The sequence below is a fragment of the Beta vulgaris genome, chromosome 4 (assembly GCF_026745355.1).
Source record: "Beta vulgaris subsp. vulgaris cultivar EL10 chromosome 4, EL10.2, whole genome shotgun sequence".
Taxonomy (NCBI): Eukaryota; Viridiplantae; Streptophyta; class Magnoliopsida; order Caryophyllales; family Amaranthaceae; genus Beta; species Beta vulgaris.
In genome coordinates this window covers 59,899,573-59,912,714 of record NC_079205.1, presented here as the reverse complement: position 1 = coordinate 59,912,714, position 13,142 = coordinate 59,899,573, and the positions used below count along the sequence as shown (strand labels likewise).

General features: G+C 36.1%; 2 protein-coding genes across 2 annotated transcripts; both read right to left on the bottom strand.

Annotated features, from left to right (window-relative positions):
* Positions 1–1,178: 1,178 nt before the first annotated feature.
* On the bottom strand, positions 1,179–1,919 carry LOC130591211 (probable pectinesterase/pectinesterase inhibitor 7). The gene has a single exon (XM_057394158.1). It carries the CDS (start codon positions 1,917–1,919, stop codon positions 1,179–1,181), a length of 741 nt encoding a protein of 246 aa, XP_057250141.1.
* Positions 1,920–9,172: 7,253 nt separating this feature from the next.
* Positions 9,173–11,667, bottom strand: LOC104890335 (probable pectinesterase/pectinesterase inhibitor 7). Its single transcript, XM_010675777.3, is given in 3 exon segments — positions 9,173–9,438; positions 9,441–9,863; positions 11,139–11,667. Coding segments are annotated over 3 exon segments (1,218 nt in total).
* Between the last annotated feature and the right edge of the window lie 1,475 nt (positions 11,668–13,142).

The window sequence follows — 13,142 nt, the reverse complement described above, 5'->3', positions numbered from 1 at the left end:
CTTAATTAAGGATAACGTTTGGAATTTGAACGAGATATCCATCGCATTCCCCCCTTTTCTATCCGATCGCATATATACACATCCTATCTCCTTTGATAACCATAACGATCGGAGTTATTCTGGCTTAGTGAGCCAGGGTAAGTTCTCTCTCTCCCAAGCTTACAGGATATATACATACATGAAACCCTCTAGAACAGGAGGGGACTGGATTTGGAAGATAAACACATCCCCCAAACTACGCTTCTTTGTATGGCTGCTATGGTGGGATAGAATCCCTACAAAACTTCTCCTCTATGTACGGCACATCATTCCATCTCCTATGTGCCCTTGTTGCAATATGAGTGAAGAGAGCTCAATGCATGTGATGAGGGATTGTGTAGTTACATCCCAAGTGTGGGATTTAGTGAGACCTCCTGGGGAGTTTTGGGAACTTATGAGCATAGCGGAATGGTTGAAATATTGTATTTCCATTCCCAATGGTTACGAGGGTATTCAATGGTCGGTCTTGTTTCCTAATTTATGTTTCGAGATTTGGAAAGCTAGGAATAAGCTTATTTTTGATGCAAAACACTTTCCTCCCCCCATCTCTTACTCAAAGCCGCTGTGTCCTTAGCTAAAGAATTTAGTGCATCTCAGAACCTTAATGTATCAACAACTAGTGTTGCCCATGTGTGTGAAAGTTTTCCGCCCTTATGGGTCCATGTGAATATTGATGCATCCTTTATTGACATTGAAACCAAAATATGCATAGCAGGTGTTATTCGGGATAAACAAGGGAAATGGTGTAGTGGGTTTTATTGTTTGTCATATGCTTATAATGCTTTACATGCAGAGTTGTTAGCAATTCGCCAGGGTTTACATGTTGCAAGTGAAGAAAACTATACACACATTGTCATCCGCACCGACTGCAAGCAAGCTGTGGACCTGATTAATAACAATTTGGATCATGACGATTTTTATAGTGATATTGTTATGGATTGCAGGGAGCTGTTGCGGTATTTCCACGAGACGGGGTTATTGTTCGTTAGAAGGAAAGATAATCAGGTTGCAGATGCATTATCACATAGATGTAGGAGTGGAGGAAGTGATCTTAATGTAATTCATCATATTATCGCACCACCTGACTATTGTATGGAGCTTTTAGACTCGGATTGTAATAGGCTATTTGCCATGACTTCTTAATCTAATGCTATCGCTTGTTCACCAAAAAAAAAAAAAAAAAGTAAACCTAAGGTATAAGGTACACCAGTATAAGGCAACCAAAAGTTGCCTACTATGAAATAATTTACAGTAAAATAAGAAGCAATGGTCTCATTAATCACATGGTACCCAGGCCAAGTGATACGATCAGCAGTATTATATCCAGGTCCAATATTATTGTACTCAGCATAATACAATGTGTCAAGTGCAAAACTTCCAGACCATTCATGCCAACCATCAGGTTCAATCAAACTATCCATGAAAGATTGCATGTACACTGTTCTACTATACTCCTTCCATGGCCTCCCTAGATAAGTCTTGACGGCGAAATCGCTAGATGTTAAGTCATCGGCAGCCTTAAAAGAGGAACACTGCATTGAAAATCCTGTATTTTGGTTTGGATCAGTTCGGCCTTGAGCAGTTATGAGGTTATATTGGCCTTTTAATGGTTGTCTAACATATATGTTACAATTTTGTAACACTACTGCCGCGTTACCAAATATGAAATCGACAGTACCATAAAAGTCACATTCCTTATAAAATTGTCTCATAGAATGTGCATACAATGTGTCTTGATACCCTTCGAAGCTGCATCTATAAAAGGTTGAAAGATCAGCACCGTTTCGAAGCGCCACTGCTTGGTGCATCTCTGCTCCTGCTGTGTTACGGAAGGTTATGTTTACTGCTAGAAATCCTACGGCAGCCACAGCTGTGATCATGGGAAGAAATCATTAAAATTTTGATATATAGTAGGTATATATATGGGTAATAGGTTTACAGAACAAGGGATCTGCTTTCATATTATTTTCTTGATTGTGTTTGTGTTACCTTAAATCAAGCAGACCACTGTCGCAAATAGGAACATGCACCCAAGTACATGTAAAAGGATGGTGCACCTTTTCCTAAACGACCTAGTTTTAACATTCTAATAGTCCATGATTTTGTAAAAGATGATGTTATTTGCTTCCTTAAATCTTGCAACTTGTTTCCTCTTTTCAAAGTGGCGGTGGAGCATGGTTGGACTAATCTGGTGGTGGAGAGTGATGCCCAATCCATCACACATGCTATCAACTCCTCGTCCCAGCGAAGACGGGACATTCAATGGTGGAGGATGTGCGCCATTCTAGTTCTGAATTTGATTATTGTATTAGCTTTCCCTTTTGTTATAGAGTATGTAATGAAATCGCCTATCGTCTTGCAAAATGGGCTACTTCTAGTTTTTGTGATGAGTTTTGACTTGAAAGGGGTCCTACTTCTACTTGGGTCTCGGATTTGATTGTATCAGACTGTTCGAACAATATTCCTTAATAATATTACCTACCATTTCACTTCAAACAAAAAAAAAGTTATTATATGAAAAACAAAGGATTACTAAACTAAATGTCATATGGGTGGTTTTGGTCTACAACCCCACACTAATTATTATTGTGGACCATGTCCGATCCATGCAAGACTACTCTTAACTTACACGGTTACACCCCTAGTTGTCGCACACCTACCAAATCTTTTTCATGGATTCTTTGCTGCTTCGGATGAGGGTCTGCATGATTGTGATGCTCAGATTCCTTCTTATGATTTAAAGAAATCCTCAGATTTCTTCTTATGATTTAAAGGAACCCTCAGATTTCTTCTTTTGATTTAAAGGAATCCTCATATTTCTTTCCTCGTATAGCTACATAAGGCCATAAGGATAGCACATTTATTTGGTGCCACATTAGGAAGCATATCATAATATGAAATATATATAAGTTTGAACGAAATAATCTCAACATCAGATTGGACTTATACCTTATATATTGCAAGCTTTTTTTGATTTAGTTTCCAAAAAAAGTGCGCAATTTGGGAGCTTGCGTTTATCATAAGAGTCTCCTATATATTTCAAAAGACCACACATAAATCAATAATAAGCTGCGCAACATAAACATGAAGGGACGTCAACAAATGATATTCATCTTTTATCACTGCTCCCTCCTCTTATTTTCCTCCGTAAACCAACTAGCTCATTCATCCCCAACACCAAATTCATGCAACCCTGATGACAAAAATGTGCTTCTACAAATAAAAGACCACTTCCACAACGTTTATCCCTTCTCCGAATGGAACCCGAAAAGCGACGACTGCTGCAACTACGAAGGCGTGGATTGCCATGACCAAGCGCCAGGTCTAGGCAGAATCAACAGCATCTTCATCACCCAGGCTTCCGGTGTAGGCAGCCTCGCTGGTGAAATCCCTTCAATAATTGGTGATCTGCCTTTCTTGACAACTATCGGATTTTCTGGTCAACCAAATCTTACAGGTTCCATTCCACCCTCATTTACAAAACTCACCATGTTAGCAGTGCTCGATTTAGACTCCAACAGCTTGAGTGGACCAATTCCTGATTTTTTAGGCCAAATTAAGACACTCAGGGTGATTCAGATTGGTTCCAACCAATTCTCAGGCTCCATCCCCTCGTCTCTATCTCTTCTTCCTATCCTCTCTATACTTGATCTCAGCGGGTACGTATATCGTCATCCACTCTTTTACCTCGTTTTAAGGTTTACAACTAGTATTTGGGTCTGGGCGTTGTCCCGACTCCTGAGTTGGTATTGTGTACGTTTCCGACTTGATATGCATTTTTCTTCATTCCCACTAAAATATATTAAGGAAAACTCAACATTTAAAAGGTACAAATATAATAATGTGGACACTTAAAGCATGATTAAAGTTAGTTGAAATGGTAATTGTGTCATGTATAATGGCAAGAGGGCACGGGTTCAAATTTTGTTAAATTACAAGCTAATTTTACTTTTGTTAATTAACATAACTAATGTCACGCATGCCTTTTAGTATATTTGTATAGATTTACACTAGCGGATGACATGTTCTCCATGCAACTATGCAAGACCGTCTAATATGATGTGCAAAGTGACTTATTGTATCATGAACCTTCGGCTAGACCTTCCTGCTATTGACCTAATTATGAGTTGCATCTCTAATGCCTCTTCTCGTGTCTTAATAAATGGGCGTAAATCAGAGGAGTTCAAACATTCCAGAGGTCTTAGGCAGGGGGACCCCATGTCACCTTATCTGTTTAATATATGTCTTGAAGCGTTGACGGGTAGAATTAATGAAAGTTGCATGATCAAAGACTGGACACCCTTTTGGGTTGGGAGGGGCCGTGTTCCTATTTCCCATCTCCTCTTTGCAGATGACCTCCTCCTTTTTGGGCGGGTGGACGAGGACACTGCATTTGCGGTTCGCACAGTTCTGGAAAGGTTCTGTGAGGACTCGGGTGAAAAAATCAATGAGGCCAAAAGCAAGCTCATTTTCTCCCCTAACACTTCCAGTGAGCACAAGAGACTCTTCATAGAGACTCTTAACATAGAGGAATCAAAGGATTTGGGTGTTTACCTGGGGCTTCCAATCTCTCACAAACGCCCATCCCGTAACCAGGTCCAATTCATTGTAGATAAGGTCAGGAACAGACTAGCAAATTGGAAAAAAAATTTCTATCGAGAGCAGGTAGGATGACCCTCATTTCCTCTACCTTGTCAACCATCCCGGCTTACTACATGCAGGCCGCGTCCCTTCCGTCTAGTACCTTGCAGGACCTGGATTCTATTTGTAATAATTTCCTTTGGGGCGAGGAGGGGGGAAAAAAGAAGATTCACCTAGTAAGTAAGGAAACTACCTTTTTGCCAAAAAACCAAGGGGGTCTGGGTATCACATGTCAAAAACTCATGAATAGAGCATACATGGCGAAACTAGGGTGGAAATTAGCGCAGGGACAACCTAGTCTGGCCCAGAGGTGCATTAGAGCAAAATATATGCACAAAGATCGAGTGACAAAATTCCAAAATGGGTCTGTCGTGTGGAAAGGTATTGGCCAAGGATGGGACCTCCTTAGGGACAATAGCTCTTGGAACCTTGGGGACGGTATGAGTATTGACTTCTGGCATGATGATTGGCTTTCAATTGGTCCCTTGCGTGCGAGGGTCCAGGGCCCCCTTACTCCACAAGAAGATAATAGAAAAGTCCATACTGTTATTAATAGTGGCCAGTGGGACCTCTCCTCCCTCTCCCTCCTGCTCCCAACGTGTCTCAAAAATCGGATTCTCACCACAATTCCTCCGGGTCAGGATGCACCCGCCGATCTCCTCGTACCAAACTTTGTTAACCACAAAGGTTTCATGCTTCAGAAGGCCTATAGGGCCCAACTAACTCACCTCCCCTCGCACCCAGATCTATCGTGGATTTGGAAGGGATGTTGTGAACCAAAAGTTAGATTCTTTATGTGGCTTCTTTGGCTTGATCGCATCCCCCACTGCATCTCCTGTCAATTAGAGGCATGACCCATGACTCCACCTGTCCTAGATGTCAGACCCACCTGAAAATAGTGAGCATATTATACGGGAGTGTACGAAAAGTAGCGAGGTTTGGGGTTGGCCGGGGATGCCTGCTCAAAATCACAGGGACTTTAGGTGCTGGATTAAGGAAAATATGCAATCTAACAAAACATTCTGGGACCTACCCTGGGGGTCCATCTTCCCCTATATGTGTCATGAAATATGGAAGGATAGAAATGCTTGTGTTTTTAAAAACCAAAACCCTTCATCCTTTCGAATTGTGTGCTTTAGGGCCAGAGAAAAGGTGAAGGATTACCTAGCTGCCACAGGTTCAACTACTCTATTTAGGAATCCACTCTTTTTTGACCACTTGAAAGAGTTCTTGATGATTCATGTTGACGCATCTTTTGTTGGGAATATGGAAGTTGCTGGGATTGGGGGGGTTATTCGTAGTGGAGATGGTCATTGGGTTTGGGGGTTTGGAAAGAAGACATATGCTAACAATTCTCTTGCAGCGGAAATTCTAGCAATTCTTGAGGCTCTCGTTCTCATTGACAAATACAAGCTCCCGAAGGCCATTATATATTCTGATTGTAATGACGCGATCAACCTTCTCACAGGGGGTCAGTCTGACCTATATTCAAACTTGACTAATATGTGCAGGCAGTGGATCACTAAACGACCGGATCTCCAGATTAAGTATTGTAGCAGGAAGCACAACAATGTGGCGGATCTTCTGGCCAAGGAGTGTAGGAACATGGCTGGTGATAGTATTGTAACTAGGTTTTTCCCCAATCCCCCTAGCTACTGTTTGGAACATTTACTTTCGGACTGTAATATTTTCAACTTTATTAGTTAATGAATGAAAGCCATGTTTACCAAAAAAAAAAAAAGTGACTTATTGTAACATAGCCCATAGGGCTTCTCATATTATAAGGCCCGGAATTTTGAAATTCATAAAAAAGAATTATTCTATTATTTGATCTCTCAAACATTAGATGTTTTATATATTTCGTAAAAAATAATAGACTTATGCATACTAGCTTTATTTCGAGGATCGCAAGTTTTTTGAGTAGGATAAGACTCCAATATGTTTAAGACAGTCCTGATACTCGATTTGAATATACTAATTCTAATTTCTAATCTTTACTTGAATTGGTGTTTGTCACATTTCAGCAACAGGCTAAGGGGTGCAATCCCCGAGAGTTTTGGATCATTTACGACTGGTCTGAAAACATTAAGACTTCAAGGGAATAATGGATTATCGGGTGCAATCCCAAAATCGTTGGGTAAACCTAATTTAACGACTCTAGATTTGTCATATAACAAATTTACTGGGGATGCATCATTTTTGTTTAGTAAGGATAAACCTCTGGTTATATTGGAGTTAAGGCAAAATCAGTTGAAGTTCAATTTTAGTAAGGTAGACCTTCCCATGAGTTTAAACTATTTTGACATTGCTTACAATAATATATATGGATCTCTACCTAAACGAGCTGGGCAGTTGCACCAATGGATTTATTTCAATGTGAGCTTCAACGAGCTATGTGGGAAGATCCCCAAAGGTGGAAGATTGAAGCAATTTAGCCCTTCTGGTTTTTCTCACAACAAGTGCCTATGTGATGCTCCAGGCTTACCCCCTTGTAAATAGGGGAATGTTTTTTTGCTATATTTGGGTGGTTCATTTGTTTGCCCAACTAGTAGTATTGTCCAATTGTATTAAGCTTTTAGCATCAATAATTTACGAACATGTTTGACAAACTCAATATTTTGTGGATGGTTGAGTGACAAGTTTTTTTTTACATCAACATAATTTGGATTAATTAAGACTTGGAATTACAATATAAATAAAAACACGCAAATAAAAGCTGAAATTAATCAAATACTAAATTAAGCTCGATTAGCTCTTACAACCCATCTATAGTAAAGATAATTAACATACACAAGTGGTAACCTATGGTAGGTTCACTTTTGAGGCAAAAGGCCTAAAGCTTTGACTTTGTCACTTCCTCAAACTAAGGGCCTGTTCTATTTGGCATAAGACATCTGAACTGAGCTGAACTGAACTGAATTGAATTAAATTGTATTGAATTAGATTGAATGTAAAAAAAAATATAATTAATATTTAAATAATAATAATATGAATATTAAATAATTATTATAATAATAAGTAATAATAATGAATAATAATAACAGCATTTTTGGATATTTTTTAATGATAGTTATAAATAAATAATATTAATAATCATAAATTATTAATAATAATCATAATTAATGATAATGATGATAATTAATAATAATTTTTTTATATTATTTTTATTAATATATTAATACTTGATGATGATTATATAATAACAATAATATCTAAGAAGTAAATTAATACTATTTTAATAATCAGATTTTAATAATATAATAATATTTATTTATAAAAATAATGATTGGGTCATACCGCCGAAAATTGCATCATAACCCGTTTTGACGCGATTTGATTGGTTTATGGGCTAAAAAACGTAAGTTTATTTGTGCTTTTGACCTAAACCATATTCCTCCTAATAATAATAGTAATAATAATGAATAAAGCTATAATAAACAAAATAATATATAGAAATAATAATAATAATACTTAACAATAAGGAAAATTTGTCAAAAAAACCTTTTAAGTGTTCAATTTTGCGAGAAAAAACCTTTTAAAACAATCTTTGCGAAAAAAACCACAAACTTAATTTTTTTTGCAAGATGAAACCTATTCCCATTTTCCGGTGTAGTTTTTGAGATGCATAGGGGTGCTGCTATAGTTACTGGAAATAGAGGGTTAAAGAAAGATAGAAGAGTCAACGTCGGAATTGAGAAAAAACACACCGGAAAATGGGAATAGGTTTCTTCTTGCAAGAAAAATTAAGTTTGTGGTTTCTTTTTGCAAAGAATGTTTTATAAGGTTTTTTTTCGCAAAATTGAACCTTTAAAAGGTTTTTTTTGGCAAATTTTCCTAACAATAATGATATAAAAATAAATAAATAATAATAATATAAAATAAATTAGACTAGCATAATAATAATATTTAACAAAATGGTTATGAAAGAATGGAGCTAAGCTGAACTGAACTGAACTAAACGAAAGTGAACCGAACTGAAAATAAGTTGGGGAGAACAGACCCTAAGACTTTTTTTTTCTTGTGCAATATTTTAACTTTTTCATTAGTCATATACTAGTATAAAAATAAATATATGAATTTAAGTTAGACATTGGATTCATTTTATGTATATTTTCAAATTTTAAGTTAGATATTGAATTCATTTTAATGTATAATATCAATCTTTTATTAATTTTTTCTAATAAATGATTAAAGATATAGTATATAGTCAGCATTGTGTACTCACCCGTATCCACCCTTGTAAAAGCCAACACGTTGTAATAGAAAATAAATGAAGTACTTTTTTAAAGAAAAAGATTGGTTCTTATATTAATCCATCGACAAAGAGTCCATTAAAACATAAGGTGCCACCAGGACAATAAAACTCCCAACAATACTCGACAGTAAAAGGAACAATTAACTAGCTAGGTGATAAGCTACATTGTTGCCCGTCCCTAAGCACATAAGACCACAAAATATGAAGTTTTTTTTAGATATATACATTATACTGAAATCAAAGTAAACCTAAGGTATAAGGCACACCAGTATAAGGCAACCAAAAGTTGCCTACTATGAAATAATTTACAGTAAAATAAGAAGCAATGGTCTCATTAATCACATGGTACCCAGGCCAAGTGATACGATCAGCAGTACTAGATCCAGGTCCAATGTTATTGTACTCAGCATAATACAATGTGTCAAGTGCAAAACTTCCAGACCATTCATGCCAACCATCAGGTTCAATCAAACTATCCATGAAAGATTGCATGTACACTGTTCACTATACTCCTTCCATGGCCTCCCTAGATAAGTCTTGACGGCGAAATCGCTAGATGTTAAGTCATCGGCAGCCTTAAAAGAGGAACACTGCATTGAAAATCCTGTATTTTGGTTTGGATCGGTTCGGCCTTGAGCAGTTATGAGGTTGTATTGGCCTTTTAATGGTTGTCTAACATATATGTTACAATTTTGTAATACTGCTGCCGCGTTACCAAATATGAAATCGACAGTACCATAAAAGTCACATTCCTTATAAAATTGTCTCATAGAATGTGCATACAATGTGTCTTGATACCCTTCAAAGCTGCATCTATAAAAGGTTGAAAGATCAGCTCCGTTTCGAAGCGCCACTGCTTGGTGCATCTCTGCTCCTGCTGTGTTACGGAAGGTTATGTTTACTGCTAGAAATCCTACGGCAGCCACAGCTGTGATCATGGGAAGAAATCATTAAAATTTTGATATATAGTAGGTATATATATGGGTAATAGGTTTACAGAACAAGGGATCTGCTTTCATATTATTTTCTTGATTGTGTTTGTGTTACCTTAAATCAAGCAGACCACTGTCGCAAATAGGAACATGCACCCAGCACCCAAGTGCATGTAAAAGGATGGTGCACCTTTTCCTAAACGACCTAGTTTTAACATTTTAATAGTCCATGATTTTGTAAAAGATGATGTTATTTGCTTCCTTAAATCTTGCAACTTGTTTACTCTTTTCAAATATGATGGCTTGTTAGCGAAATTTTTTTAAAAAAATTTAAAAAAGTTATCAGGCCCGGGTTATGTCCCGGGTAAGAAAATTTTCATTTATTAATAGAATATTTTATAATAATAACACTAAATACAACTGAGTCGAGTGGTTAAGACTTTAGTATATGTACTTAAGGTCTTGGGATCAAACCCCTATACTACACAATTTCTAATTTTTTTATTATATATGGATTACATGAACTAAAACTTCCTAGGGAGAGCGCCACGTTGCACAGTTTCTTATTTATGCACGCCTTTTAATATATTTGTATAGATTTTAAAACGTATGTTCTTTTAGTTTAGACTAGATGTTTAGTTCCCTTCAAAAAAAAAAAAAAAAGACTAGATGTTTAGTCCCTTCAAAAAAAAATAATAATAATAGATGTTCAGTATCTGTTTGGCGTTACTAGTTGATAATAAACTGAAACTGATAAGTTAACTGAAACTGATAAGATAAAACTAAAACTGATAAGGTGCTAGAACTGATAAGGTAATTGATTAGTTTAACTGTTTGGCAAAATTAGTTGATTAAGTTGATAAATTATTTTAGAAAAATTAGTTGTCAAAATTTTGGAAAGATTCTCCAAAATTTCAGACACCTGATTTTGGAAAGGTGAAATTTTTAACTTATCATTTAAGTCATTTTAGGTGCTCCCCAAACCCTACTAATCATTTTAGCACATAAAATATGTTAGCACCTTATCATTTAAGGTAGCTAAAATGCTTCCCCAAACAGTATTCTTTACATTTTGACTTATGTTCTTTTGTAATTAGAGATTTACATGTTCTTAAATTTTTAAGTATGTGTCATTTTACAAGAATGATATTTTCTTTAGGGTGTACAATGAGCATTTTACACCCTATTGTATAATCTACGCTTTGAACGACTATACATAGTGCACCTAGCTAGTTATTTGTCAGAAAAACGATAACTAAAAAATTATTTACCAAATGTAGCGGATTTGTAAGTAGTCCATTCGTCACCAACGCTCCGATTACCGGTGATTATAGTCTGATTAATGCCATCTCCAACCATCAACAAATACTTCTTATTGCTATGAATGTTGACATACTCTTCATAAATTCCACCAGCTACATATATTCCAAAATAACCAGAATTTGCCTTAGTGTTTTTGGGAGCTGCATCAACTGCATCATTGATAGTGGTAAAATTCCCACTCCCATCAGGATTCACCACCACCATATTGTTCACAATAATCCCCGCCTCACCTAGTTGAAGCAACTTCCTCATATTGTTGATACTATTACCATCAATATTTTCGCTTCTAATATGGTTAAATTCCAAGGCATTATAGTTATTTGTATTAGTTTTGCGTACCCAACCCTTAGTAAAAAGGGCAAGAGACAGGCTTAAAAACATTGTACCATTTGAGATTATGGGAGAAAGATTTTGGACCACGTTAGAGTATGATTTGGCCTCTTTGAGGCCTTCATAGCAAGTGTCTAGATTGGTCATGGCCGCGCTAAGCATTGTTTGGACTTGATCAGTGTCTAATATAGTAGATTTGATTAAATTGGTTGTAGCAGAAAGAAATTTGAAACTCAGGCTAGTAAGAGACCGGCAATCTTGAAGAGCGTATTTAGTTGATTGTGGAATGTATTTTTGTTTGGAGGATTGTAGATGTTGGTTTACTAATGATTTGAAATTGTTGGTTATATATAAGGATTGGTTGATGCAAAATTGACCGTAGTCTTGAATCGTTATTGTTTGTAATTGATTTTGGGATATGATCGACCTACAAAATTTTGGATAAAGAGTATTGCTACAAATTGTTTCTAAATCAGAGGAATGTTGATCAGAGGAGGCGAAAGAAGATAATAAAAGTAACATATGCAAGAGTATTTGAAGAAAATATAATAGTGCGAAAGCCATAGTCTTACCGTGATAGAAAAAAGTTGTATGTTAATTTTCAGCGAATATATAGAGTATGATTTTGGGTGCTAAGAGAATATATGAGGGCAACTATACGTATTCATCCAAAAATATGATAAACGTGAGCAACTAGCACTCATGCATTGTAGACAAAGCTAATTTTGGTGCAAATTGTAGACAAAATTAATCAACGACGTAAGTTCTCTTCTACATGAAAAGAGTGACAAGTGATTAGTTAAACATGGTAGGTTAAGCATAAATAATTTAATACTCTTTTCATGTTTAACTAATCATGCGTCCGTCCGGTCCTAAAAATGCTATCATACGTCCGATATACTAGCACTTGATCAGTCCAAATTTGCATGTTTCTAACAAACTTCATGCAAATTTATCAACGGGGATTCTATATCAATACAATGGTAGAGTTCTAGAGTAATTCGCATAAGGTGATAGTGTTGAGTTTTTATTATTTACCTTTTTATGTAATTTATAGAAATTTGTTTAACCTAAATATATAGAATTGGAGATATCATCATCAGGATGGCTTTTGTCATGGCTACCATTAGTTATTGTTTCTTGTTCCTAGTTTTACTAAGGCTATGTTTGGCAAAACTGACTGAAATGGAGCTGAAACTGATAAGGTGGCTGAAACTGATTAGGCAACAGCTGAAACTGTTAAGGTGCTGAAACTGATAAGCTAGCTGATTGTATAACCTGTTTGGTAATATTATTTATGACTGTAGCTGAAATATCTTTTTAGACTTATAAACAAAAAAAGAAAATATCTTTTTAGGCTTAAAAAGATAACAATAAAATAATAATAATAATAAAATTTCAGCACCTGATCTCAGAAGCTATATTTTACTCCAACTCAATTTCAGTCGAATTTTGGACTTAAATTTTATTTAAGTTCCTCCACCAAACACCACTAATCATATAAGGTGACTTAAAATTGTAGCACCTTATCATTTAAGTCACCTGAAATGCTTCCCCAAACAGAGCCTAAACTAACAATAAATAATTGAAACAAGAACATGTAGTTTCCATTTCTCTATTGC

What these genes read in the sequence shown, in the direction of transcription:
- LOC130591211 (XM_057394158.1), bottom strand. Translation starts at nt 1,919, where the DNA reads ATGATCACAGCTGTGGCTGCCGTAGGATTTCTAGCAGTAAACATAACC.